Source organism: Phyllopteryx taeniolatus, chromosome 2 (genome assembly GCF_024500385.1).
Source record: "Phyllopteryx taeniolatus isolate TA_2022b chromosome 2, UOR_Ptae_1.2, whole genome shotgun sequence".
Taxonomy (NCBI): Eukaryota; Metazoa; Chordata; class Actinopteri; order Syngnathiformes; family Syngnathidae; genus Phyllopteryx; species Phyllopteryx taeniolatus.
The window spans coordinates 29483615-29511478 of record NC_084503.1 but is presented as its reverse complement, the minus strand read 5'-3'; the positions used below and the strand labels follow the sequence as shown (position 1 = coordinate 29511478).

Below are 27864 nucleotides of genomic sequence, written 5' to 3'. Positions count from 1 at the left end.
TTTAAAATAGGGAGTTACTTTTCAATCACCCTGTATATATATCCTCCAAAATAATAATTAATTAATTAATAATAATAATTTTTGTTTTGGTTTTTTTAAGGTTTGGTCTTAAAACTAATTGTTTAAAGAATTGTGCATTATGTTGCACAGTTTTCCTGAAATCATGGAGTGAGCTCTGACATACACCGTGCTATAGGTACCTCTGTCTACCTTTTAAAAGGGTGTGGTTTTAAAAATATTTTTATTATAATTATGTACAATGGGTGTGTAGTTGATGGCAGATAGAGGAGTCTCCCCCAAACAATGGGCAGCCGTGGGCCAATGGTTAAGATCATCGCCTGCCACCGTGGGGGATTTAGGTTCAAGACCCTGACTGGACCATCCGCCAACATCCCCCGGACTCATGGCTGTGGGGTCCCTGCACCATGCTCCAGTGTGTTCCACTAACATGTGTATGTGTTCACTGTGATGGGTAAAATGCACAGAACAAATTTCATGTGCATGCATGTTCATGACAATAAAAGGTGATTCTTCTTCAAATAAACACCAATAATGAAAAAACGTTTTTGGTTGCACATTATTAAAATGTGATAAACCGGCTTAATTTTATGGTGCGCACGATGAAGTAGTTTGTGCTGACAAACTACTAATTTGTGCGCACGAGCAACTAATTTGTGCGCACAAACTACTTCTTCGTGCGCACATAATAGTTACAGTGTGCGCACGAAGTAATTGTTCGTGTGCGTGATGTAGTTACTGCGTGCACACGAAGAAGCCGTGGCTCCGTACTGGATTGGAGGGTAACCACCCGAGACCAACCCGGCCCACCCATGGGACCCATGGCGGTCCACTGGCCCCACCGAGGCGCCCCGACAACTGGCCACCCACTGGGGGACCCATAGACCCAATGCAACCCCCCCACCCCACCCTCCATCCCCAGGAGAGCAACAAATGTTGGTTGGAAAGGAGGGCGGATAGGGGCACCCGACAAGGGAACGATAAGGGGGGGGGGGGAACCAAAGGAGCAGCCGCGGGCCATGAGAGGTCAGCCCCAACACCAAGCAGTCATCCAGCCCGGGGGGCCCGGCTTCAGGAGCACCCCCATGCAAGTAAGTGAGACCCACGTCCCCCCCCCTGTTACTATGACTGCCAGGTCCCCGAGTGGCAGTCATTGGCCCTACCCCGTGTATCAGTGCCCCCCCGAGTGGTGTGGTGCATTAAAATCTGGAGAGCCTACATTTAGGCAGTTATTTGATTGGGTCCATGTTTGCTACTTTGTTACAGCGAGTATTAGACTACTCGTTGTGTGTTTGTCGGAACGCCAACGCTGCCTCGACTTTCAACTTCGAAAGAGGGTGCGTTCGATTTCCTTACCCTCCTGTCCAGTATGGACTTCGTGCACACCCTGTAACTATTTCGTGAGCACAAACAACTACTTTGTACATATAGAATAACTATTTTGTGCGCACAAAGTGGTAGTTCGTGCGCACAAAGTAATACTTCGCATAATAGTTTATTATAGTAGTTTGTGCACACAAAGTAGTTGTTCATGCGCACAATGTAGTAGTTTGTGCGCACGAAATAGTTATCCCCCCCCTCATGTCATGTCTGGGGCCCCGTATAATTTTATCCTCTTTTCCTGTATAATAATCAAATGCTATATGTTAGTTTAACACATTTTAATCTTGCGCAACTAATGTACATATTCAAATTAAGTAAATTCAAAGGACTTCTTTTTCAGTGTACACTCTGCAGTTGATGAACAAAAATGCAAAATGAGTTAAATAAAATATCCAACTTTAAGAGTATTTTACTTTAGTGGTTGTGGTTGTAAGAGGAAGGTTTACAAGTGAAGGTTGAATTCCTTCAACTAGATTGTTTGAAGTCAATGTAAATTCATCCGTTTAAAAAGTCCTACTTATCCGGGAAGAATATGTATAATACTAGAAAATACAGTTACTCAGGCTTTGTGCCACATCAGCTTTCCATAGGTTTCCGTGGCGATCAACCTCCCTCTCTCCCGCTTGCTCTCCTTCCCTCTTGGCATCCTTTCACTCTTCCTCTTCTTCACTTTCTCCGAGCCTGGATCCATTGCAGCAGCAGGAAAATGAAAAGCAGTTTTTGCCTCCTTTTTGCGTGCACCTGCTCCTTCTTTCTGTTGCATCTGCAGGGTGAGTTGGATTGCTCCCATTCTGTGACTTAACATTGAAAGAATAACAGAGTTTAGTTAATTACATAGGGTGCTGCTTTTAAACAGCATGTTTTAACATACAGTGGCGTAGGTTGACTTCTTTCATTTATTTATGTATTTATTTTACATTTGAATTTGTACCCCTAAATATAAAAAAGTATAAAGTATAATTTTAAGATTGCCTTGCAGAAATATAGTATAATAAATCCATAAAAAGGAGACTCCAGTCATTACTTATTGGAGCGATGGAGTGAATGCATGTATCAAGAAAAAGTACTTTAAAAAATATTGTATTTTTCTGTCCTTACTTCAAGAGAAAAAAACAGAAAAGTCTGTTTTTTGGACACCCCCAACCCCACAAAATTTTATGATATGCTCTCTCTCTCTCTCTCTCTCTCTCTCTCTATATATATATATATGACAGCCTTTGTAATTAAACTCGATTAATCGCGTTATGATCGTATAAGAATATTAGTCCTAAAATATATATATATATATATAAATATATATATATATATATATATGGATTTTAGTGGGCACGGTGGATGACTGGTTATCGCATCTGCCTCACAGTTCTGAGGACCCAGGTTCAAATCCGGCCCCGCATGTGTGGAGTTTTCATGTTCTCCCTGTGCCTGGGTGGGTTTTCTCCGGGCACTCCGATTTCCTCCCACATCCCAAAAGCATGTGTGGTAGGTTGATTGAAGACTCTAAATTCCCCATAGGTGTGAATGTGAGTGTGAATGGTTGTTTGTTTATATGTGTCCTGTGATTGGCTGGCGACCAGTTCACGGTGTACTCCGCCTCTCGCTCGAAGATAGTTGGGATAGGCTCCAGCACGCCCAACCCTAGTGACGATAAGCGGTATAGAAAATGGATGAATGGATGGATTTTAGTGGAGTCACTGATGGTGTAGTGCAACATTCGCCTGACTTCGGTTCAGGCAGCGTGGGTTCAGTTCCTGCTAAATGATGGTGTGAATGTGAGTGCGTATGGTTGTCTGTCTATGTGCCCTGTGACTGACTGACAACCAGTTCAGGCTGTAGTTCGCCTTTTGCCCGGAGTCAGCTGGGATAGGTTCAAGAGCCCTGTAAATCTGAACAGGATAAGCGATGTTGAGAATGGATGGATGGATGGATGGATAACTATAACATAATAATTGACACAGATGGGAATATTGTTAGCTCTGGAAACATGCATTTCATTACAAAACAGTAGAAAAACCAGTAGACTATATCTCTGGCAGAAATTAAACAGACCTAAAGCTAAATTGCCATTTAAGGACACTTTTTTCATAACACTACAGGTCAGGTATTTGCTTTAAATGTTTTCTGCCTGGCATTTGAAAAGTTGGATCACATGTCATGGCCTCTATGTAGCACATTGTCTCACCCTATATCTTTTACCACTAAAAGTAGCCTATAGTCCAGAGCAAGGAATGGACAATGCGAGTGAATTTGCCTCCCATCAGTCCGAACGATGCTGTTTCTTCCATTCCTCCATTTTGGTAGTGGAGCTCTGACGTGCCCATCAGTGTAATCAGTATACCGGGAAATTGTGCACTGACAGGTTCTGCATTGTTTGAAACAACAAATGTAATAAAAATTATCAAAAGTTTAAAAATGTTAAATTTACGATATGCTATTTAAAACCTCAACCTACAACCTGTTTTTTTTATTTCAAATTATTGTTTTGTTTTAATTCATTCATATTTTTTGAAAATAACATTTCAAAAAGTTTTAAAGATGCATGGATTGCGTGTGTGTGTATATATATATATCCATCCATCCATTTTCTGAGCCGCTTCTCCTCACTAGGGTCGCGGGCGTGCTGGAGCCTATCCCAGCTATCATCGGGCAGGAGGCGGGGTACACCCTGAACTGGTTGCCAGCCAAACGCAGGGCACAATCAAACAAACATTCGCACTCACACCTACGGGCAATTTAGAGTCTTCAATTAATGCATGTTTTTGGGAGGAAACTGGAGTGCCTGGAGAAAACCCACGCAGGCACGGGGAGAACATGCAAACTCCACACAGGTGGGGCCGGGGATTGAACCCGGGTCCTGAGAACTGTGAGGCTGACGCTCTAACCAGTCGTCCACCGTGCCGCTATATATATATATATATATATATATATATATATATATATATATATATATATATATAAAATATAATATATATATATATATATAAAATATAATATATATATATATATATATATATATATATATATATATAAAATATAATATATATATATATATATAATAATATATATATATATAATATATAGACACACACACACACACACAGTCGGTCATTCTGTCTGTCTTGCGATATCAGGAGGTGCATGTTCTGAGGGCGAGCAGAAGCTCTTCTCCGTCATCTTCTCCAAGTACAACCAGTACATTCGACCGGTGCAGAACGTGTCCGAGCCAGTCGTTGTGCAGTTCGAGGTGTCCATGTCCCAGCTGGTCAAAGTGGTGAGTAGTTTGGCTGTCTAAACAGTACGTCGATACGTGGCCGCGATTTACAAAGCAGCTCCTTCAAACATTCATCACTCCGCTTAATGAGCATGAAGGCATGACCTGATGGTCAACCATCCAACCAAGCCGTGTGACAATTTTGGCTTTGGATTGAGTTTGTACTCTTCTGAGAGGGGCAGCAGGTGACTAGAAGGGCAGCATTGTGGGTGGTATGTTAGGAATCGTTAGCCTAATAGCATAAATGCCCAAGTCATTCAGCTTATCCTCACAATAGCAATAATAAAAAATACCAATTGTGTTCTTTCTTTCTGTCTGTCTGTGGAGATTCTCATCCTGGTCATGGTAATCTGTAAAGGTTGAATCGATGCAAATGAACTCTTTTTGTGTGTGTGGTTTTTTTTTCTCCTTGTTTTCTGGTTTTCTGGTGTCATCCAAAAAGACTATTAAGCTAATGGTGTTTGAAAATTCCAATTCAGGCTCTATGAAAAAAATGCCTGTGACTGAAACTCAAAGTGAGGAAAGTTTCTTACCAATTGTGTTCATTCAGTTTACTCAAACACTATTTTTAAGACTATACTCCTAAAGGTCCCTTCCCATCAATGATTTTAATTATATATTTTTTTGTCATGTTTGATGTCCTTTTATCAGGTTTGCAAGATAATTTGTTCCGGAAATACCCAAAATGCCCCTTTCAAGCTATTCCAGTTGGTCCTTCCGCCTGGCATTTGAGATGGGCGGATTTCTCATTAATATGTGACATGTCATGCTGATAAAAATCTATTGCAATGCGTCTCTGTTGAATTGTCTCACCCCCCACAACAGTTAGGCATTTATCCATTGCCCAAGTCTTTACATGCAAAATGGTTGAACAAGTTGTCATAATCCATCCATTCTCTAAACCAGCTGACTTCGGGTGAAAGGCAGACTACACCCTGAACTGGTCACCAGTCAGTCGCAGGGCACACATAGAGACAGACAACCATTCAGACTCACATTCACTGAGTACGAACTGAACCCACGCTGCCTGCACTGAAGTCATGCGAATGTTGCACTACACCATCAGTGACTCCACTAAAATCCAATGCTGTCATAATATGGCATACATATTTCTATACATTTCCTAGACTTTTTCCCCAGGTGAATCTAGACCTTCTCCAACAAAGAGAAATGTGTGAAGGGTTAGATTAAGCAATGATCAATCAGTTTTCTGAAATAGCTCATCGCTAGAGAAGTTACTGTATCCATTTTAACGTGGATGAGAATTTGTGGCCCAACAGCCAGTAACGTCAGTAACGAACGTACAGTATATGAACGTATAGGTGTAGGAAGACTGCATTTCTACAGCACTATTCCCCAAGGAGACTGTACTATTTTCACATTTCTACTTTTGTTTTATTTCTTTTTTCTTTTCCTTTCTGTGCAATTACATGGGCCGTCGACAAATTACACTACAAACACTCAAGCTATGGTGATAACGCTATGGTGTATTTTGACTGGAGCTTTATTTTTTATTTTTTTAATGATTGTATTATTGTATTATTACTTTATGTTGAACACGCTATGTAAATTACTCTAAGTTCAGTTGTGGGTTGAGTTGAGTAAAAGTGTAACTGTGAATCTTGTCCAGTCTCTTGCAATCAATCGTCCACATACACTAAGGTGTAACCTTGAATTTAAAATAATTGTATCATATTTTACGTCCGAAGATCCCTCCAGACCGTGTCCACTAAAATATTAACAACATGACTAAGCAATTTCACTGTTTATCCTAACACAGTGACACAAGATGGCAATGACATGTTCATTAACACAGATATTTACTTCAGAGTGATAAACAAAGGATTTTGAGCAAGAGACTGGCTTTTTCTGGTAATCCATGGTGTTTTGTGTGAATTGTTTTGAGAAATGGAGTGACTGTTTTAAAAATGTTGAGGATGATTTGAGAAATGTACCAAACCAACAGAGAAAAACTGTAATAGGAAAAAAAGCAGGCGATTATTTGGGAAGCGGTGATTATATTTTTCGAGTGGATGACACACCTACTGACTGACTGAGTTAAAAAATGTTGACTTCATTTAAGAGGGAAAAAAGAGACGTTTATTTGGGTAGAGGGGATTATATTTTTGTAGTAGTGATTAACGGAGGCGTAGCATCTATTAGTGCGCAGGTCAATATTTTAGGACCACAGTGTTATTAAATGTTGACCCAAAAAAAAAAAAGCAGGCCATTATTTGGGGAGGGGTGATGATATTTTTCAAGTGACTGACTGACACACCTAGTGGTGAACTGTGGCACTATGTCTATTAGAGCAGAGGCCAATATTGGAGGACCATACCCTTCAAAAATGTTGACTTCTTTAAAAGGAAAAAAACTTTTCCAAGTTGTTGAGTTGTTTTGATTTAAAAAAAAAAAAAAAAAAAATCAACCCTAAGTGTGCGAGTACAAACGCATGCGATTACTACTCTATAACAACCCAGGCTAAACTTAGCTCCTCCCCGACATACAAATCATCCCGTCTAAAACAATAGCACTTTAGTTATCCGGCTGTACTCCCCGGAATGCTGGAAGCACGCGGGTATCAAGTTGGACGATGGCCCGTGACCGCAATCTAGCTGTTTTTGCTGCTAAAATATTCAAGTGTATCTTGTCCTAAAATCCTCTCTGGTGCTCTGTTGTCAGGATGAAGTCAACCAGATCATGGAGACCAACCTGTGGCTGAGACATGTAAGTTCACCACCCCAATTGGACCTTGAGGCAAAGGGGGCCCTGTATGGATCCTTTCCCCTGTCTCACACAGTCCATGACTGGAGACCGGCAGCTTCAATTATTAAGAAAGATGAGGGGGTGGCTTTTAAGCACATTGATCTTTTGTAGTCCAGTTTCTTAAAACCACCTGATAAGCATCACAACATGGGCCTAGGTCCAAATAAGCAGAGGGAATGGATGAATTTGATTTGAAATTAACAGTGACGGGTGTCCTTTAAATGCATCAACCATCCATCCATCCATTTTCAACACCGCTTATCCTGGTTAGGGTCGCGGGACGCTGGAGCCTATCCCAGCTGACTTCGGGCGAAAGGCGGACTACACCCTGAATTGGTCGCCAGTCAGTCGCAGGGCACATATAGACACGGACAACCATTCGCACTCACATTCACAACGTCACTGACTGGGAACCGACCCCACGCTGCCTGCACCAAAGTCAGGCGAGTGTACCACTACACCATCAGTGACTGCATCAACCATGTCCTTACTAATTATTGGAGTTAACACGAGAAAGCTGGATAAAAACAAACTACAGTGGTACCACTGAAGTTGTAAAATTCAGAATTGGACCACAAATTTTGGGGGAAATACACCTCTGAACTCATGTGAGACCTCAGTTCAGTGAGCATCAAAGGATTAATTCTGTGCAAGTAGCTCTGTGGTTTGAGATTCTCATTTTCACCATTTCCTATGAGAAAATGTTACAAATGGGGATTGCTGCGGAATCTGCTGGTGGGTGTAGCTGCAGTGGTGCACATGGGGCAGTGGGTTGGGATGTTGGTTAGCGAGGGGGGGGCCACAGCATTCCCCCACGGGTGGCTGGTTCTGCCGCCTCTGTGGGGGCTGGTGGACCACCTGGGTTTCCCTTCCATCTTGGCTGGGTGGGGGTGGGGTCCTTACCCCTCATCAGCAACTCCAGGACACTCCTGACCTTTATTGTGCATGTGTGACAGTGTTGATTCACTTGAACATTTCAGTAGACACAAGCCGGGGACTTAGCACTGCTGCCTTCACTACCCCTGCCTGCTTCTGTTTTTGTACTGCCCCCATCCTGTCCCATCCACTCCTATTCTATGCGGTCCTGTTCCTAACTCACGGGGTGTAGCACTACTGTTCAGGAAAAATATGACTCCAATGTAACATTGTAGTGTCATATGTTTTGTCCTGTTTTTTTTTGTTTTACAGCTAGCGTTCCAACTTTTCTCTCTATCCTCACCTTTGTCTCTCTCTCCCCTATCAAACCTCGTTCTGACTGACTGCAATTTTTCACTAAATAGCCATCATAATACAAAACATGACACAGGAAGTATACAAAACCCCTTTGTTGCACAGAAACTGTTCTGTTTCTCTTTTTTCCCCATGATTATGTTTTTATTTCCATTATTTCTTATGTAGAAAAAAACCCTAAATATTTTATTTCCATGTCCATATTCTGTTTCCTATAATAATTTTTTTTCCCATTTACATTGTTTATTTTGATGATCTTTTTCAAATCATTTCTATTTCATTTTTTTTTCTCTTTTTTTCAGAAATTCTTTTCATAGATCATTTCTTATGAAACAATTGTCAAAATTATTTAAATTTCCATTATTTTCTAAAGGAATTTTCTTTTGAAAATTATTTCAATTTTGAATACTACATTTCTTATGAGCTAAATTTTGAAGTTGACTGACGGTAGACCAGAGATGCTAAGCAAATTGTGTTGGGTAATAGAGGTTCCACTGTATAGATTTATTATCTTTGTAAAAGCCAAGTTTTTGATACAGATATCATTGGATTATATAGGTGTACCTAATGAAGTGTCCTGAGTCATTGTATACACATGGATGTTGCACTGTTATCCACAGAGGTCCCATATCGTTCCTCAGGACCACCAGGTTTAAACATCACATGCAGTAGTTCACTACATTTTTTTTTTTTTTCAACAGACATTTGCATTTATACGTGAAAGGGGGGCGACAAGCCCCCCCGCCCGACACTTAATTAAGTGCAAGTTTTACAGCACCACTAGCCGGTTCGCTATTATCCTTTTAAGGCTCTCACGAGAACCGCCAGCACAAAAAGGCCCATTAAGCACATTTTACTTCCTTCTGTGCGCACTGAATAACTTTTATTGCTTCTATATGGTGTGGGGGTGAGAGGGAGCGGATGACTTTAAAATCAAAGCATGTGAATTACTGTATACAGTATGTTGTTTCATCTTACGTTATATGGTGCGATTCATGACCTCTTTTTGTATTAATTTTTATCTTGTGCCAGGCATTAAAATCCTAATCTTTCAATCGACCACTGAGCCACCAAATGGACTTGATTTGTCACTTGCTCGGAAGGTAAATTTACATGAAAATGAGTTTCAAAGCGTGTATGCACTATAAAAAGAGTCCTCATGTTATACCCTGACGTTATTATTCATGTATTTATTTTTCAGTCCTAAATGCACAAAATGTGCTATCTTTTACTGGTATTGAATGTAAGTTGTAATGATGTATTGTTTTAGATCTGGAATGACTACAAGCTCAAGTGGAACCCAAAAGATTTCGGAGGCGTCGAGTTTATTCGGGTGCCGTCCAACAGGATATGGAAGCCTGACATAGTGCTGTACAATAAGTGAGTGATTTTTATTTATTTATTTATTTATTTTTTTAAGGGAAGGATATTCAACAATAACAAGCTGGCCTTGTTACTGTCTATATATTTTTGGGTTGTTTGTGTTCGATTGCTTTTTGTTCGCTGTTTTCCCCTCAAATTGTATGTTGTAATGAAATCCAGTAATTATTTTTGAGTAGACGTATGTCAATGTCCATATTTGCGGGGGCTCCATGAAGTCTATTAGGTGCGCCATATTGTGATCCTTTATATTAAAATCCTGGTTCCAGGTCTTGTCTTACTCGGGTCTGATAAGGCCTCAAAAAAAAATAAAAAAAATAAAAATAAAAAATGTAATCCCAGACTTCTGTGGGCATACTAAGCAAACCTTGAAGCAAGCTGAACTAAAACTATCATCTGAGGTCATCTCAAGTGGGGTGCGTTTTGAGTGTTTCCAAATCCTTCCAGTAATTTTCTATACTGCTTATTCTCACTAGGGTCCTGGGCTGAGCTGGAGTGTAACTCCAGGCTAACTACTAAGTGTAGACCCTGGACAGGGTGCCAGGCAATCACAGGTGTTTACAAATGTACAAAAAAAGACAAAATGCTCTGAGTTTGGTTTTTTTTGGCTGATTGCTTGGCGACCAGTTCAGGGTGTACCCCTCTCGCCCAAAGTCAGCAAGGATTGGCTAGCCCTCACTCGTGACCCTGAGCAGGTCACGTGCAATAGACAATAGACAGATGACTCTTTTAACTGATTCAAATTTGCCATACAAACCAAATTTGGATCTGCATCCAATCGTATAATTTCATAGACCTACTGCATTATTGAGATTTTTTTTTAATTAAGATACAGACATTATTTAAGAAAATAGCACTTTATATAACAATTTAATAGCACATTAACACATTTCTAATCAAAAAAGTCATTTGCTTCTATTTTAACGTAATGAAAATGAATGTTAAAGAGAAAATGGATGGATGTTTGGAGGGCTAGAAGTGCAAACAAATGCATAAAACAAAACAAAGACCTTGACAGACCTTAATTGGACCCAAGTTCCAGTGAACTCAGAATGTAAATGTGAAATAACTGAGAACCTTTTCCATGGGGTTACTTTTTGGTTCAGTTTGTTTTAAAAGGACGAAATGTGAAAACTCAAATGTAGTTCCTCCATCCCGCCTCTGTTTCTCTCCACAGTGCAGTCGGCGACTTCCAGGTTGACGACAAGACGAAGGCTCTGCTCCGGTACAACGGCGAGATCACATGGATCCCTCCCGCCATCTTCAAGAGCTCGTGCAAGATCGATGTCACCTACTTCCCCTTCGACTACCAGAACTGCACCATGAAGTTCGGCTCCTGGACCTATGACAAGGCCAAGATCGACCTGGTGCTGATCGGCTCCACCATCAACCTCAAAGACTTCTGGGAGAGCGGCGAGTGGATGATCATCGACGCCCCTGGCTACAAGCACGACATCAAGTACAACTGCTGCGAGGAGATCTACACGGACATCACATACTCGTTATACATCCGTCGCCTGCCACTCTTCTACACCATCAACATGATCATTCCCTGCCTGCTCATCTCCTTCCTCACTGTGCTCGTCTTCTACCTGCCGTCCGACTGCGGCGAGAAGGTCACGCTGTGCATCTCCGTGCTGCTCTCCCTGACCGTATTCCTTCTGGTCATCACCGAGACCATCCCCTCCACCTCACTGGTCATACCGCTGATCGGCGAGTACCTCCTTTTCACCATGATTTTCGTCACCCTTTCCATCGTCATCACCGTATTCGTGCTGAACGTTCACTACCGCACGCCTAAGACCCACACCATGCCGCAGTGGGTGCGCGGCGTCTTTCTGGGGCTGCTGCCCAAAGTCATGTTCATGACCCGACCGGAGAGGGACCCGGAGAAGACGAGGGAGACCGTTGAGATGATCCACCCGAGACCGTACGGCGGTCACGCCTCGGGCTCCCACCACAAGGCTCAGGCTCTGGCCTCCAGCGTGGTGTGCAGTCTGACCAACCGCCAGAGGCTCCCAAATAAAACAGAGCTCTCCAATCTCAACAACTTGAACACAAGCAAACTGACCAAAAGCACCGGATTGGGCTCGCTGTGCCGTGAGGGACACTGCAACAGCTGTTGGCATCAGAGGTCCGGGAAACTGCCAGCGGACTCTAGAGGCGGCGGCGGCTTGGCCAGCCTAGGGGTTCTGACTGGAGGCGGCATGCCCGAAGCGGGGAGTCAATGCTCCAGCTCGGAGTCTCTGGATGCAGGAGTCCTTTCTCTGCTGCCGTTCTCCCCTGAGGTCAGGGAGGCCATCGAGAGCGTCAGATACATCGCAGAAAATATGAGAATGCAGAATGAGGCAAAGGAGGTGAGAGCTCACAAACGGGGGATTCACACATACCAACACTGGCCCAATTTGAGCATGTTCCCTCACTTGCGATCAAAGTCTACAAAAGCCTGATTCTCAAATGCCTCCAAAAGGTTATCCTAAGCGATTAACCTGAAATGAATGGATGGTTTCCAGTTTAGTAATTGCACATGTTCAGGTTTTCATAGAAACTATAAAAAATGTTTAAATTTAGAAACCTCCAATGTGAGGACTGCTTGTAAATGAATTAAAGGCTCCAAAGTGCAGACAGAACAACAATTTTCTCTGTTTTACAGAAAAAAAAGACCCAGAATATTGCCTTATTTCACCTGGGATAGGCTAATTTCCATAACCCCGATAAGGCTAAAGTGGGGAACGAATATCTTGTGGTGTGGTGTGTGAGGTAGGAGGGATTTTCTTCCCTCCCCAATCTGCATGTAAAATGCTCATAAAAAACAATCGTAAGGCACATATCTTACAAGAGCAAACTTTCACGGTACACCACTAAACAAAAATGTCACAAATAGTATATAATATAATATTTGACTGGTTGCAACTCGCCACCCAATTGCGAGGTACATACAGACGAAACACAGACAAACAAGCATTCACACTCACATTCAAACCTAAGAGCAATTTGGAGTTCTATTAATCTAGCATGCATGCTTTTGGAATGTGGGTTAGTTGAACGTAAACCTGTTTTTCTGTTGTATGAATGGCAAAAGGTGGCTAAATAGGGGAACCACGGGTTTATTTGAATCCTGTTGTGGTCAACACAGAGTTCGGCCAAGCCACAGACTCCGTGATTATGAGGTGAGACAGGACGATACCCAATCAGGAAGCAACCTGAGGCACAGCTGGTTGTATTGAGTGTTTGTATAATGTGTGCCAGAAGTCATTGAACTTGAGTTGATATCTGCAATTTTGCTACCATAGCTAACAGTTAGCCTAGCTTCTTCGATTTCTTCTTCTTTCGCTCTTACTTTTTCTTCTTCTTTGTATTCCATCAGTGATGGAATACAAAGTCACGTTATTATGAATCCCACTGGAATTCTAGGCAGGACACGCCCTGCTGCAGTATGATTGCCTGCTGCATACAGGCAAGATGTGCCCTATGACCATTCCAAATAAGTATCACTGTTGTACAAGATAAAAACAACCGAACTGGTTAGGGTTTTGGTTAGGGTTAGGGTGATTCATAATAACTTTGCGCACACTGAAGTGCATACTGCTCTCCTGCCCTTGATGCAGCAGCCAATCATATTGCAGTGGGGACGGATGCAGCAGCCAGTCATATTGCAGCGGGGGCGTGTCCTGCGTAGGACTCGAGAAACTGGGATTCATAATATTGTCCCCGGTGTCACTGTTCTGCCTCTTATATGCCTCTCTTGTTTGGGGTACGGGACCTGCGATTATTGGTGGAGGTATACTTATGTGTGTGGTGTGCTGTTGGTCATCTCAAGTGCACTACACACACTTTTTTTTCCCCCTTTTTTGTTTTGGATAGGCTAGAGTTCATCCATGTCCCTAATGAGGACAAGCATCCTCCTTACATCCGTATAATTACGTATGCGATTGGCCATCACTTCAGGCTCTCCTCGTGCAATCAGTGGGGCTTGCACCTGTGTTTGGTGAGCAGTAAGACTAAATATTGATAGTGTATCCTTTGTGAAGTAGTAGTAGTAGTAATAATAATAATAATAATAATAATGCAGGCGGCACGGTGACCGACTGGTTAGCACATCTGCCTCACAGTTCTGAGGACCGGGGTTCAAATCCGGCCCTGCCTGTGTGGAGTTTGCATGTTCTCCCCGTGCCTGCGTGGGTTTTCTCTGGATAGTCCGCTTTCCTCTCACATTCCAAAAACATGCATGGTAAGTAAACTGAACGCTAAATTGTCCCTAGGTGTGAATGTGAGTGCAGTTGTTTGCCTGTATGTGCCGTGTGATTGGCTGGTGACCAGTTCATTGTGTACCCCGCCTCTCTCTCAAAGTCAGATGAGATGGGAGCCAGCACACCCTTGAATCCAGTGAGGTTAAGTGGTTCAGAAAATGGATGGATTTAAGAACTCTCACCTTCATATTTCTGAGCTTGGTTAAGGTAATTTTGCTTAGTTTTGATGGACGAGGAATTTGAGTGTTCAAAATGCCTAATTGGGAGGCAGTAGAATCTTTTCATCACTGTTTGTATCTTGCTTTCATTCACTTGTTTGTCATTGTCGCTCCTCTTGCAGGTTCAGGACGATTGGAAATATGTCGCCATGGTGATCGATCGCATTTTCCTGTGGGTTTTCATCCTGGTGTGCATCCTAGGAACCGCTGGCCTTTTCATTCAGCCTCTTCTACTCGGGGAAGATATATGAATGCATATTATTTTTATTTTTTTCTAACAATTCAAACTGTCAGAATCCACAGATTTTTTTAGGACCGCTTGAAAGACATGACATCAACGTAACAACGTCAGGCATTTCACAAACCGTAGGAACTCGAAATTGGTCTGCTTAGAATGAAACAAATTGAGTGGCAACCTGGGGGAAAAAAACATTATGATCATGGAGCGACACCGTATGGTGATCTTGTGCTACTGCAACAAATAACCCGCAACAGTGACGTTAAAAATGGACATCTCCATCCAGCTGGAGCCTATCCCAGCTGACTCTGAGTAAGAGGAGACGCTGTATACCCTGGACTGGTCACCAGCCAGTCATAGGGTACATATAGACAAGCACACTCATATACACAACTTTGGACAATTTAAGAACTTCAGTGAACCAAACATGCATTTTGGAATGTGAATCCCATACATGAGGGCCTGAGCAGAGATTTGAACCTCAGAGCGATATCACCATTCAGCCCAAGGAACATATTAAATGGATAAAAAAAAATGATATAAACCCAGAAACTATGGGATTTAAAGATACCAAAAAATTATAAATAATGACTGCAAACACTTATTCCAGGCCATGTTGACTTCCTCTATCTATTGGTGAATAAATCATCGGTGGGATGCCTTTGGGGACAGCAAGGCTCCATTTATCACTCTGCTCCATATCATCTGGGTGCCCCCTCGAAGCAATGTGAGTTCATTGGACAATCAATAATGAGAGTCTGTGACAAAGAGCCTCCAAGCCTCACTTCCTGGCCTAAAAATGTATATTTTCTGCATTTTTCCATCCTGGAGTCTGCACCAAATTGGCAAAATGTGTCAAAACCAAGGTGCAGATGAATGATTTCATTGTGGCATTTAGTGCTCATGGATGTGATATTGAGGGATATGCTGCAGTTTCTCATTTTAAAAACATACTGATACAAAGACAGATTCACACAGGTTTGTCTTTAGAAGAAAATCCAGTCTGTGTTAAATGCATGCTGCAGGGGATGATGATAGGAAATTGTATTTAACAAACTCAGAGCAAAATCTCCCAACCAGACAGCATTTCTCTATAGCAGTCTCTATAATGTGACCTTCCATCCATCCATCCATCCATTTTCTTCCACTTATCCGGGGTCGGGTCGCGGGGGCAGCAGTTTTGGCAGGGAAGTCGAGACTTCCCGCTCCCCAGCCACTTCCTCCAGCTCTTCCGCGGCGACCCCGAAGCATTCTCAGGCCAGCCGAGAGACGTAGTCTCTCCAGTGTGTCCTGGGTCATCCCCGGGGTCTCCTCCTGGTGGGATGTGCCCGGAACACCTCACCAGGGAGTGTTTCAGAAGGCATCCTATTCAGAGCCGAGCCACCTCCTCTGGCTCCTCTCAAATCTGGAGAAGCAGCGGCTCTACTCTGAGCCCCTCCTGGATGACCAAGCTTCTCACCCTATCGCTAAGGAAGAACCCAGGCACCCTGCGGAGGAAACTCATTTCGGCCTGTTGTATCCGGGATCTTGTTCTTTCAGTCGCTCATGACCATAGTTGAGGGTAGGACCGTAGATCGACCGGTAAATAGAGAACTTCGCCTTTCGGTTTAGCTCCTTCTTCACCACAACAGACCGATACAACGCCCGCATCACTGCAGACGCTGCACTGATACTTGAACTCCTCCACTTGGGGCAGGTTCCAATTCCCGACCTGGAGAGGGCACTCCATTCTTTTTCGACTAAGGACCATGGTCTCAGATTTGGAGGTGCTGATTGTCATCCCAGCCGCTTCGCACTCGGCTGAGAACCCCTCCAGTGAGAGTTGGAGATCATGGCTTGATGAAGCCAACAGAACCACATCATCCTCAAAAAACAAAGATGTGATACTGAGGTCACCCAATCGGACCCTCTCTACACCTCAGCTGCGCCTGGAAATTCTGTCCGTAAAAGTTATGAACAGAATCAGTGACAAAGGGCAGCCTTGGGGAAGTCCAACCCTCACCGGAAACGAATCAGACTTACTGCCGGCAATGCGGACCAAACACTGACACTGGTCGTACAGGGACCGAACAGCCCGTATCAGTGGGTTCAGCACCCCATACTCCCCAAGGACCCCCCCAGGACACCCCGAGGGACACGGTCAAAGGCCTTCCACAAAACACATGTAGACTGTTTGGGCGAACTCCCATGCACCATCAAGGACCCTGCCGATGGTGTAGAGCTGGTCCACTGTTCCACGGCCAGGACGAAAACCACACTGCTCCTCCTGAATCAGAGATTCGGCTTGCCGACGGACCCTCCTCTCCAGCACCCCTGAATCGACCTTACCAGGGAGGAGTGATCCCCCCGTAGTTGAAACACACCCTCCAGTTCCCGTTTTAAAAAGGGGGACCACCACCCCAGTCTTCCAATCCAGAGGCACTGTCCCCGATGTCCACGCGATGTTGCAGAGGCGTGTCAACCAGGACAGCCCCACAACATCCAGAGCCTTTAGGAACTCCGGGCGAATCTAATCTACCCCTGAGGCCTTGCCACCAAGGAGCTTTTTAACCACCTCGGTGACCTCAGCCCCAGAGATAGGAAAGCCCCCCTCAGAGACCCCAGACTCTGCTTCCTCATGGGAAGGCTTTTCGGTGGAATTGAGGAGATCTTCTAGGTATTCTCCCCACCGGCTCAGAACATCCTCAGTCGAGGGCAGCAGCGCCCCATTCCCACTATACACAGTGTTGATGGTGCATTGCTTCTAGCTCCTGAGACGCCGGATGGTGGACGGGAATTTCCTCGAAGCCGCCCAGAAGTCTTTCTCCATTACCTCACCAAACTCCTCCCATGTCCAGGTTTTTGCTTCAGCGACCACCAAAGCTGCATTCCGCTTGGCCAGCCGGTACCCATCAGCTGCCTCAGGAGTCCCAAGGCCAAAAAGGCCAAATGGGACTCCTTCTTCAGCTTGACGTCATCCCTCACCGCTGGTGTCCACCAACAAGTTCGGGGATTGCCGCCACGACAGGCAGAGACTACGGCCACAGCTCCGGTCGACCGCCTCGGCAGTAGAGGCGTGGAACATGGTCCACTCTGACTCAATGTCCCCCGCCTCCCCCGAGATGTGGGTGAAGTTCTGCCGGAGGTGAGAGTTGAAAGTCCTTCTGACAGGGGATTCTGCCAGAAGTTCCCAGCAGACCCTCACAATACGTTTGGGCCGGAGCAGCATCTTCCCCCATCATCGGAGCTAATTCACCACCAGGTGGTGAGCAGTTGACAGCTCTGCCCCTCTCTCGACCACAAAGTCGATCATCGAACTGCGACCTAGGGTGTCATGGTGCCAAGTGCACGTGTGGACACCCTTATGCTTGAACATGGTGTTTGTTATGGACAATCTGTGGTGAGCACAGAAGTCCGATAACAGAACACCACTCGGGTTCTGATCGGGGGGGGGGTGGGTGGCGTTCCTCCCAATCACGCCCTTCCAGGTCTCATTGCGCACATGAGCATTGAAATCCCCCAGCAGAAAGAAGCAGTCCCCAGCGGGAGCGCTCTCCAGCACCCTATCCAAGGACTCCAAAAAGGGTGGGTACTCTGAACTACTTTTTGGTGCATAGGCACAAACAACAGTCAGAACCCGTCCCCCCACCCAAAGTCGGAAGGAGGCTGCCCTCTCGTCCTACGGGGTGAACGCCATTTTTTTTTTTTGTCCTTTGGTTTTTAGGTCAAGCAGAATGGAACCCCTTTTTTGCGGGAACAGTTTTACTGTGTCACAGTGGAGTTTTTCAGCTTCCGCTGTGGTTTCTTAGTATTATAATTGAGGTTTATTAAGAATCAGACTTGATCAGTCGAACAGAACAAAGTTTCTAGAAGTGAGAGAGAAACAAAGACAAAAGACAAAGCATTAATTGTAAACAGGATGAGAGAAGAAAAATCATTACATTATCTACAACAATGAAACCTTAAATATGAGTGTTGCATGGGGCTGTAGTGCTACACCCTGTGAGGGAAGGACAGGACAAGATAGAACAGGACAAGGACAGGAGAAGAAGCATGCAGGACAAGGGTCTTGACTGAAGTGAGGTGGCATTAATTATGTAAATTATAAACGTCTACAGGACGAGAGTACAAGTGTGGGCATACACAAGCGAAAGGAGGGCGGATAGGGACATCCAACAAGGGAACAATAAGGGGGGGGGGGGGGGGGGGCAGGAGCACCACCATGCAAGTAACTGAGACCCTGTTACTATGACTGCCAGGTCCCTGACTGACAGTCATTGGCCCTAACCCGTGTATCAGTGCACCCCAGAGTGGTGTAGTGCATTAACATCTGGAGAGGTCAGTGAGCCTAGAGGGTGGGGGCAGGGCTGCCAGGCACTACTGCCTAACTGCCACCAACAACTGCTCAGCGCCTCTCACCGTGGGCGACTTCAGAGTGGAAGAGAGTCCAACCACTCTCAAGAGGACTGGTACCAGAGCCCAAACCATGCATGGAGGTGAGAACCAACTATCTAGTCAGAACTTCTCAACCTCACACACCAGCGCAGGGCTCCTTAACTGCCAGAGAGGTGACATTCCATGTCCCTAGAGCCAGTTTCTGTAGCCAGGTATTGGATCGCCAAGGTCCCCGCCTTCGGCCACCGCCAAGCTCACACTACACCCGACCCCTATGGCCCCTCCCACAGGTGGTGAGCCCATGGAAAGGGGAATCCATGTTACCTTTCGGGCTGTCCCTGGATGGGCCCCATGGGTGCTGGCCCGGCCACCAGGCGCTGGCCTTCGAGCCCCACCTCCAGTGATGTGACCTTATAAAACCTTATTGGGAGGGATGACTATACGAATACTGTACTAAAATATATAATAAACATATATATATAGCAGCACGGTGGCCGACTGGTTAGAGCGTCAGCCTCACAGTTCTGAGGACCCGGGTTCAATCCCTGGCCCTGCCTGTGTGTAGTTTGCATGTTCTCCTCGTGCCTGCGTGGTTTTCTCCGGGCACTCCGGTTTCCTCCCACATCCCAAAAAACATGCATCAATTGGAGACTCTAAATTGCCCGTAGGCATGACTGTGAGTGCGAAAGGTTGTTTGTTTCTATGTGCCCTGCGATTGGCTGGCAACCAGTTCAGGGTGTACCCCGCCTCCTGCCCGATGACAGCTGGGATAGGCTCCAGCACGCCCGCGACCCTAGTGAGGAGAAGCGGCTCAGAAAATGGATGGATGGATATATATATATATGAAATATATATATATTTTTGAAGACTCTCAATGGCCCGTAGGTGTGAACGTGAGTGCGAATAATGGTTTATGTGCCCTGCGATTGGTTGGCGACCAGTTCAGGGTGCCCGAAGATAGCTGGGATAGGCTCCAGCATGCTCGCAACCCTAGTAAGGATAAGCAGTATAGCAAATGGATGGATTTTTACAAACATCAATTTCAGAGTTGGAACAGGTATATTGACAGTAGTCTCACTTTCTCCTTAATTCCCTGTCCGTCATGGTGGTAGCAGTCTATGTGGTCTCCAAGGTCCAAACTGCGATATGAGGTGGGGCGATTGCTTCCTACAGCGGCGAGGTACCCCGAATTTACATATATCGGAATGTGCTGTAGTCTATCACTAATTTACCATAATGCAGTAGCAAATTCATAATTAGGTATGGCTGTAACTGAGCATGCCGTCTTGTGCCACGTGACCCATACGTGACTACGACCGCTGCAGAAACTAGTTCATTGGGACTCCATTCAGAAACCGCATATGTCATGACCGTCATATCGAGGACACCCTGTAATTATTATTATTTTTGTTTAGTTTACCAAAAGCCACTCGGAATTTCCAGCAAACTGCTGAACAGTGCAAGAACAAAGGTGTCCCAAAAGCAGGCAAAGGATGTTCCGTGGGCCACTTACGGCCTGCTGTTCTTTTTTTTTTTTTTTTTTTTTTTAAATTCACCCCATCGAGAATTTACATGATCAAGTACTGTAATACTTCCTCCCTCACTATATAAACACCAAGCACCCTTATACCATGCAGTGGCCATTCGGCGTAATTGCCACTTCCCCATTCCTCTTTACTGGAACCCATTAATAGATTAAAAAAGTAAAAGTACTTGTATTTAGTACTTGAGTAAAATTATTTATATTTGTGCAAAAAACAACTGGTGAAAGTTAAGTCATAGTACAAAAGTACAACTTATAAATGTACTTATAGTGGGTACGGAAAGTTTTCAGACCCCCTTAAATTTTTCACTCTTTGTTATATGGCACCCATTTGTTAAAATCATTTAAGTTAATTGCCTAATTAATGTACACACAGCACCCCATATTGACAGAAAAAAAACGTAATTGTTGAAATTTTTGCTGATTTATTAAAAAAGAAAAAATTGAAATTTCACACAGTATTCAGACCCTTTGCTGTGACACTCATATATTTAACTCTGGTGCTGTCCATTTCTTCTGATTCTCCTTGAGATGGTTCTGCACCTTCATTGGAGTCCAGCTGTGTTTGATTATACTGATTGGGACTTTATTAGGAAAGCCACACCCCTGTCTATAGAAGACCTTACATCTCAAAGTGCATGTCAGAGCAAATAAGAATCATGAGGTCAAATGAACTGCCTGAAGACCTCAGAGACAGAATTGTGGCAAGGCACAGATCTGGCCAAGGTTACAAAAATATTTCTGCTGCACTTAAGGTTCCTAAGACCACAGTGGCCTCCATAATCCTGAAATGGAAGATGTTTGGGACAATCAGAACCCTTCCTAGAGGTGGCCGTCTGGCCAAACTGAGCAATTGGGGGAGAAGAGCTTTGGTGAGAGAGGTAAAGAAGAACCAAAAGATCACTGTGGCTGAGCTCCAGTCGGGAGATGGGAGAAAGTTCTAGAAAGTCAACCATCACTGCAGCCCTCCACCAGTCAGGTCTTTATGGCAGAGTGGCCCGACGGAAGCATCTCCTCAGTGCAAGACACCTGAAAGCCCGCATGGAGTTTGCTATAAAAAAAAAAAAAAAAAAAAAAAAAAAAAAAACACCTGAAGAAATCCAAGCTGGTGAGAAACAAGATTCTCTGGTCTGATGAGACCAAGATAGAAAGTGTTGGCCTTAATTCTCAGTGGCATGTGTGGAGAAAACCAGGCACCTGTCAAATACAGTCCCAACAGTGAAGCATGGTGGTGACAGCATCATGCCGTGGGTGTGTTTTGCAGTTGCTGGGACAAGGAGACTGGTTGCAATCGAAGGAAAGATGAATGCGGCCAGTTTCAGGGATATCCTGGACAAAAACTTTCTCCAGAGTGCTCAGAACCTCAGACTGGGCCGAAGGTTCACCTTCAAATAAGACAATGACCCTAAGCACACAGCTACAATACCGAAGGAGTGGCTTCAGAACAATTCCGTGACTGTTTTTGAATGGCCCAGCCAGAGCCCTGAGTTAAACCCAATTGAGGTCTGGAAAGACCTGAAAATGGCTGCCCACCAACATTCACCATCCAACCTGACAGAAATGTAGAGGATCTGTAAGGAGGAATGGCAGAGGATCCCCAAATCCAGGTGTTAAAAACTTGTTGCATCATTCCCAAAAAGACTCATTGCTGTATTAGCTCAAAAGGGTGCTTCTACTAAATACTGAGTAAATGGTCTGAATACTTATGGTTGTGTAATATTTCAGTTTTTCTTTTTTAATAAATCAAAAATGTCAACAATTCCATTTTTTTTCTGTCAATATGGGGTTCTGTGTGTACATTAATGTTGAAAAAAAAAAGGAACTTAAATTATTTTAGCAAATGGCTGCAATATAAAAAAAGAGTGACAATTTTAAGGTAGTCTGAATACTTTCCTGTACCCACTGTATGTAAAAACACAACTCAACCCAATAATAAGATACATATAGTGAGATTTTTGTATCTCTCCAGATGATTGGCTTGCGTTCTCTGGGGGCACCAATGGACAAAACAAAAACAGGTAGGCTTAAATGAAAATATGAGCATTTATTTGTTCAAAATAAAGTTATATAATGTACAACATAAATAAAAATCGAAAAGCTAGATTTGGTTCATTTATTTGCCCACTGCCAACTGGGGAGGGAGGAGGGGCTGACTGAAACTAGTCGAAAAGGAGCAAATTATGGCTATTTTCAATTTGCTTTATTTACAATATTTGGCATAGTGCCAATGTGTGTGAAAAATTGTTGAAAATAATATGTTAATGCTGAAATGTGACATAATTTACTGCCATCGAGATAGACTTCAACAAGCTAGCTTTCTAAAAATATTAACATGATTCACCCAAAGCAGTGGAAAAAAAGCACAAATATTCTTACCTATGAAAGGTTATCCACAGTTCAGCGCTCCCTTGTTGTGATCGTACGACGTGTGTGCAACTGAACGCAGCACAATGTGCAGGCATCTTTGTTATTTTGGTTTCCGACCGTGCTGTCCACAAACAAGGAACAAGCCAACACTTTGCCCCCACTAGCTTAGCTACATGGAATGCGCCAAAACCTTGCCCCCACTATATGTTTGTGTCGCTGTAGTCACGCGAAAAGAGGGATGTCTATGATCAATGGTTGGTCGCTTACTTCCGGATTCCGTTTTTTTCGGCGTTCTGCTTTTTACTTCGGGTCGTTGCTAACTTTAGGTTTTAAAAGTTAACGAGCTCATTTTTAAAGAAAAAAATGTAAGGAGTATATAGTACAAATATATATTTTTTTAAAGTAAAGAGTAAAGGTAAAAAGTCGCCCAAAAAAAATACTCAAGTCCAGATACCCGAAAAATGAATTGAAGAACTTCGTTACTTCCCACCTCTGGACAGCGGTTAGAGAAGCTGCCGGACATCCGGCACAACAGAGTTACGGCCGTCATCCTCACAGTTGCCGGCCTCAAGTCGCAGGGCGAGGAAAGGGAACAAAATTCATCCAGGGCTCCGTCGCGCGTTTTTGGACGCTTATGGCGCACATTTCGACGGCCACAGAAGAACGTTACGCCGCTGAAAGCCCGTGGAAGCATGTCCAATCTCGGTCGCTGCAAATTCTCCTCTTCCTGTGTAGGGAAGAGGAGTGAAGGAAGGCACTTATTTGATTAACAGCTGAAAGGCGGGGTTTTCTTTGCATTTAGCGACGCGCCCGCAACGTCTGCAGCCTGAAAGGTTTCAATTCTTGACCAGTTTATAGAGACAATACTTTGCCATTTTTAAAAATTCCATTCATCCATTGTCCAGCTTGTTAACAAGACTCTTTTCTGTGATGTGTCAAATTTGCAATATATATATATTTGTCTGTTTGGTTGCAGTTGAAATGTATTTCATGAAAGGATTGCGTAATTAAATATTTAAAAAGTGTAATTAATTATTGAATGATTGATTGGTTAATTGTTTGTAGTTAAATACAAATATAAATAATATAATTAGAAATTATATCTCATACAATTGTGGTGTAAATGTGAATGGATTATCATTGATTATTAAAAAACACATTTTCTTTCTTTCTTTCTTTCTTTGTCTTTCTTTCTTTATTTTTTTACCATATGCACAAAAGACCTGGAATAGTGTTCCCAACATTTTTTGTGTGCCATAGATCGGTTTCACATAAAGAAATATTTTGTACTTTAAGTATAGGCCTTGGGTAGAGTAAACCCTTAAAAAGCGTTCATCTGTAAGACAATCAAGCTCAGACAGAAGTGTAGTATTACAAGCAATTTTGATAGCGCTGGCTAGTCAAAGACACTTTTAGATACAATTATTTCTATCATCATCAATAATTAGGAGAGATAATTCTGAACAGTGTGATTGCTCATAATATGGTCAAAGAAGCAGCTCATTTTGTAATTGTTTTGAAGACATGCATCCTAAAGAACACAACTGGGAGCAAAATCATCACTGCCACCGTTGTACAGAAAGTAAAGACGATGTCCACAGAGTGGTAGGCGTACCAGGGAAGCTTGTAGGACTCTGTCCTCAGGTGAGCTGCGCCCTTGTACCTCATGACAAACTCGATCCAGAAGAGGGCGTTGTCGATCGGCGGGATGGGCTGGTCACTATGCAGCCTGGAAAGCCTCTGCATGTTGTTCCGGTAGGTTGGATTAGTAAGAACTTCCTGTAGGGCCTTCAGGAAGTTGTCGTCTTTGTCCACTGAGGCTAACGTGACTACCACAGCTGCTCCTCTCTCTGTGAGACGCCGCAGGTTGTCATGCTGGTCGAAAAACAGGGGTATTCCTACTACTGGGACTCCGTGGTAAATTGCTTCCTGGACACCATTTGTCCCTCCGTGAGCCACGATGAGCTTCACCTTGGGATGTCCAAGGAGGTCTTTCTGCGGGATCCAGTCCACCACGAGAGTGTTGTTGCCCAGAGTGGCAGGTTTAGCACCTTTGTAGCTCCAGATGACCTTCTGGGGGAGCTTTGCAAAAGCCGCCGCGATCTCATCACCTATATCTGTAGGTAGTTGGCTCACCATAGTCCCCAAAGTCATGATGATGACACCGTGTTCTCCAGAACTCTGCACAAACGTCTCCAGATGGTCAGGTAGAGGTCCAGCAGGCTTGCATTGGAATCCTCCCATGTAGATTATGTTGGGCATGGTAGGGCGAGGAAACTCAAAGACAAAGTCCGCTCTCATGAGCCATAGGTCTGCTCTCTGTACAAGTTCATCATATCTCACCTCTGGGCCAAAGAACTGGTCACAAACAGCTTGATATTGGGGCATGACTAAAAATCTATACTGAAATTCCCCAATGGCGAAGTACCCAAGATTCTTGATTTTCTGAAGGAAAGTCATTTTATCAGACAGTCCGGAGCCGACAATGGGAACATAAGACAAAGGAGAAGGCGCCAGGACCAGATGGCCCTCCTTACTTGCCATCCAGCGCACATTATAGACTAAAGGTACCTGTAGGGCATGAGCCAAGATGACACCCGTGCCCAGCGCAGGGTCAGTGAGGACCAGGTCATACTGACGCTCCTTCAGACGAGCCATTAAATCGTCATCTCGTAATATCTTGCTGGCTAATTTGCACATGATCTTGCTCATACCGGACATAGCTTTGAATATTTCAAGCTGCAGACCCACAAAGGCCATCACAGAGCTTTGCTCCCTCTCCAGAGCAAATATACCCTCCAGCAGGGGGTTGACAAAGACCGAGTCAAACACTTCGTTGACGGATACTGTGATGGCGTCGTAGTGTGGCATGCTGTCTTTGATGTACCAGCTCTTGTCGGTCCGAATCACGTCTATGGAGTGTCCGCGAGCATGGAGTGCTTTGACCAAAATTTCCATGTTTACCCAGTGGCTGCCCTCGAAGGGTACTACTAGAATCTTGCCACTGTAACAAACTCTCCATGATGACAAAAACGCAAAGGATGCTAGGAAGAGAAGTGTGTTTCCATGCTCGGGCATCTTTAACCTGAAGAAGTAAACAGCACAAGCTCAGTCGAGTGTACGACACATATTTCACTTTTGTTTTCAAGTATCAGATTGTAAACATACCTCATATATATGGAGCAACTTAGATCACCCAGAGTATTGTATTTCTCAGGTCTGAATCACCGAGCAGCTTTCTAACATTCACTCTTTTTTTCCCCCTCTTGTGGAATGCTGACCTGCATGGTCAGTTTGGTGATGCGTTTCAGACATATTCACATCTGTTTTCACTTAGCTTTTCATTGTACTTACACCCCAAGTGGTATTTGCTGTTTTCTTTAGAAGTAATTGCACTGTTCGCGGCAGAATGGTGACCTTAACCAGTAGCTTACCACGTCTGCGTCACAGTCCCGAGGGTCGGGGCTGGAATTCCGGCTGTGTGGGTTTTTCTGCGGGTACTCCAGCATCCTCCCACATGCATTGTAGGTTCATTGAAGACTCTATCTAAGTCACGGATGTCAAACTTGTTTTCATCATTGTAAACATTGTAATCATGGTTGCCCTCAGCGGGCTACTAATAATGGGGAAACCATTTACTGTAAATGTATAATCACTAGCGTTGTAACAGCATGCCAAAAATCACTGTTCGGTACGTGCTTTGGTTTTAAGGTCACAGTTTGGATAACATTCAATACAGAAAGTGAACAAAATCATTCAAAACAAACTGCTTATCTTTTGCATAAGGAGGAAAAGATTAGATCAGCTCAGCATCTTAAACATTGTCTTTTTAGGAAAATACAACAACAATAGTTTGTCTTCTTATCTCATTCACTGCCATTGACAACTTTTGAAGTCAAAGATCCATGTTAACTGGGAGGGTTGGCAGTGTTAAGGTTGCTTGGATGGAAGTTGCGTTTGCATCATGCTCGTTTTTTTTTTTTTTTTTTAACCAACGATGACGTGACGGTGACGATGTTACCCAAATTTGCATGTTTTCACAGTTGCCACAGACATCTTGACAGTTGGTTGTCTCACAGGGGGTGGCCAAGGGTGGCCACAGCCACCATAGACAGACGGGCCGAGAAAAAAAAAGTTCTGGTCGATAACCCCCTACCGCCGATCAATTTTCAAGGTGAAAAAAAGTTTGATCAGGTCAGGGATCAGCTGGAGCCTATCCCAGCTGCCTTTGGGCGAGAGGGGGTGTACACAACGGACTGGTCGTCAGTCAGTCGCAGGGCACATATCGAGACGTAACCATTCACACATATGGACAATTTAAAATCTTTAATGAACATAACATGTATGATTTGGGAATGTGGAAGGAAGATGGAGTACCCAGGAAAATCCACCCATGAACTAACTCGACACTGGGAGGCCACAGCCAAAATCCAAATCTTGAATTTATGAATTGTGAGGCAAACATGCTAACCCCGAGCTACCTTACCAGAGAACTCTTTCCAAATGTACTTCCCGTAAATTACAAGGATCAGGAAAAATCTAAAGGCCCATACAAACACTTTCCACAAATTTATAACAAACATTTATCTTGCAACCTCTTACAGTCTGCATAATGTTCTACTCTGTGTAATTCAGTATTTATTTCAATTTCTGATTAAAGTGTGGCATTCAGTACTATACCTTGGTGCTCGGATTAAAATGCACTTCCACTGACTACCTGTGTTGATGTTTATCCAGTCTCTTCACACAGGCGTTTCAAGAACAGGTCCGTGCATCCATGCACAACATGAGACAGAGCTTGTGTGCCATCGAGCACAAGGATTCCA

The 27864-nt window shown here is 43.9% G+C and overlaps 2 protein-coding genes across 7 annotated transcripts; one reads left to right on the top strand and one right to left on the bottom strand.

The window, feature by feature from the left end:
- Nucleotides 1–928: 928 nt before the first annotated feature.
- LOC133474200 (UDP-glucuronosyltransferase 2A2-like) lies at nucleotides 929–27864 on the bottom strand. Of its 6 annotated transcripts, none has more exons than XR_009787405.1 (4): nucleotides 26207–26854; nucleotides 24654–26123; nucleotides 23048–23765; nucleotides 929–2198 (listed from the first exon to the last, which is right to left on the bottom strand). XR_009787405.1 is itself a non-coding variant. In XM_061765660.1 (3 exons), exons 1-3 carry the CDS (start codon nucleotides 26209–26211, stop codon nucleotides 23705–23707), a joined length of 1536 nt encoding a protein of 511 aa, XP_061621644.1. In that variant the 5' UTR covers nucleotides 26212–26854; the 3' UTR covers nucleotides 22701–23704. The 6 variants fall into 6 exon arrangements, 4 of the variants coding, with proteins under 4 accessions (XP_061621644.1, XP_061621641.1, XP_061621643.1 ...); XR_009787406.1 differs by having other exon boundaries at nucleotides 23529–23765; XM_061765660.1 differs by lacking the exon at nucleotides 929–2198 and having other exon boundaries at nucleotides 22701–23765.
- On the top strand, nucleotides 2108–15346 carry LOC133474201 (neuronal acetylcholine receptor subunit alpha-3-like). Its single transcript, XM_061765661.1, has 6 exons — nucleotides 2108–2171; nucleotides 4533–4672; nucleotides 7355–7399; nucleotides 9939–10048; nucleotides 11226–12405; nucleotides 14639–15346. The coding sequence occupies exons 1-6, from the start codon at nucleotides 2108–2110 to the stop codon at nucleotides 14765–14767; spliced, it is 1668 nt and encodes a 555-aa protein (XP_061621645.1). The 3' UTR covers nucleotides 14768–15346.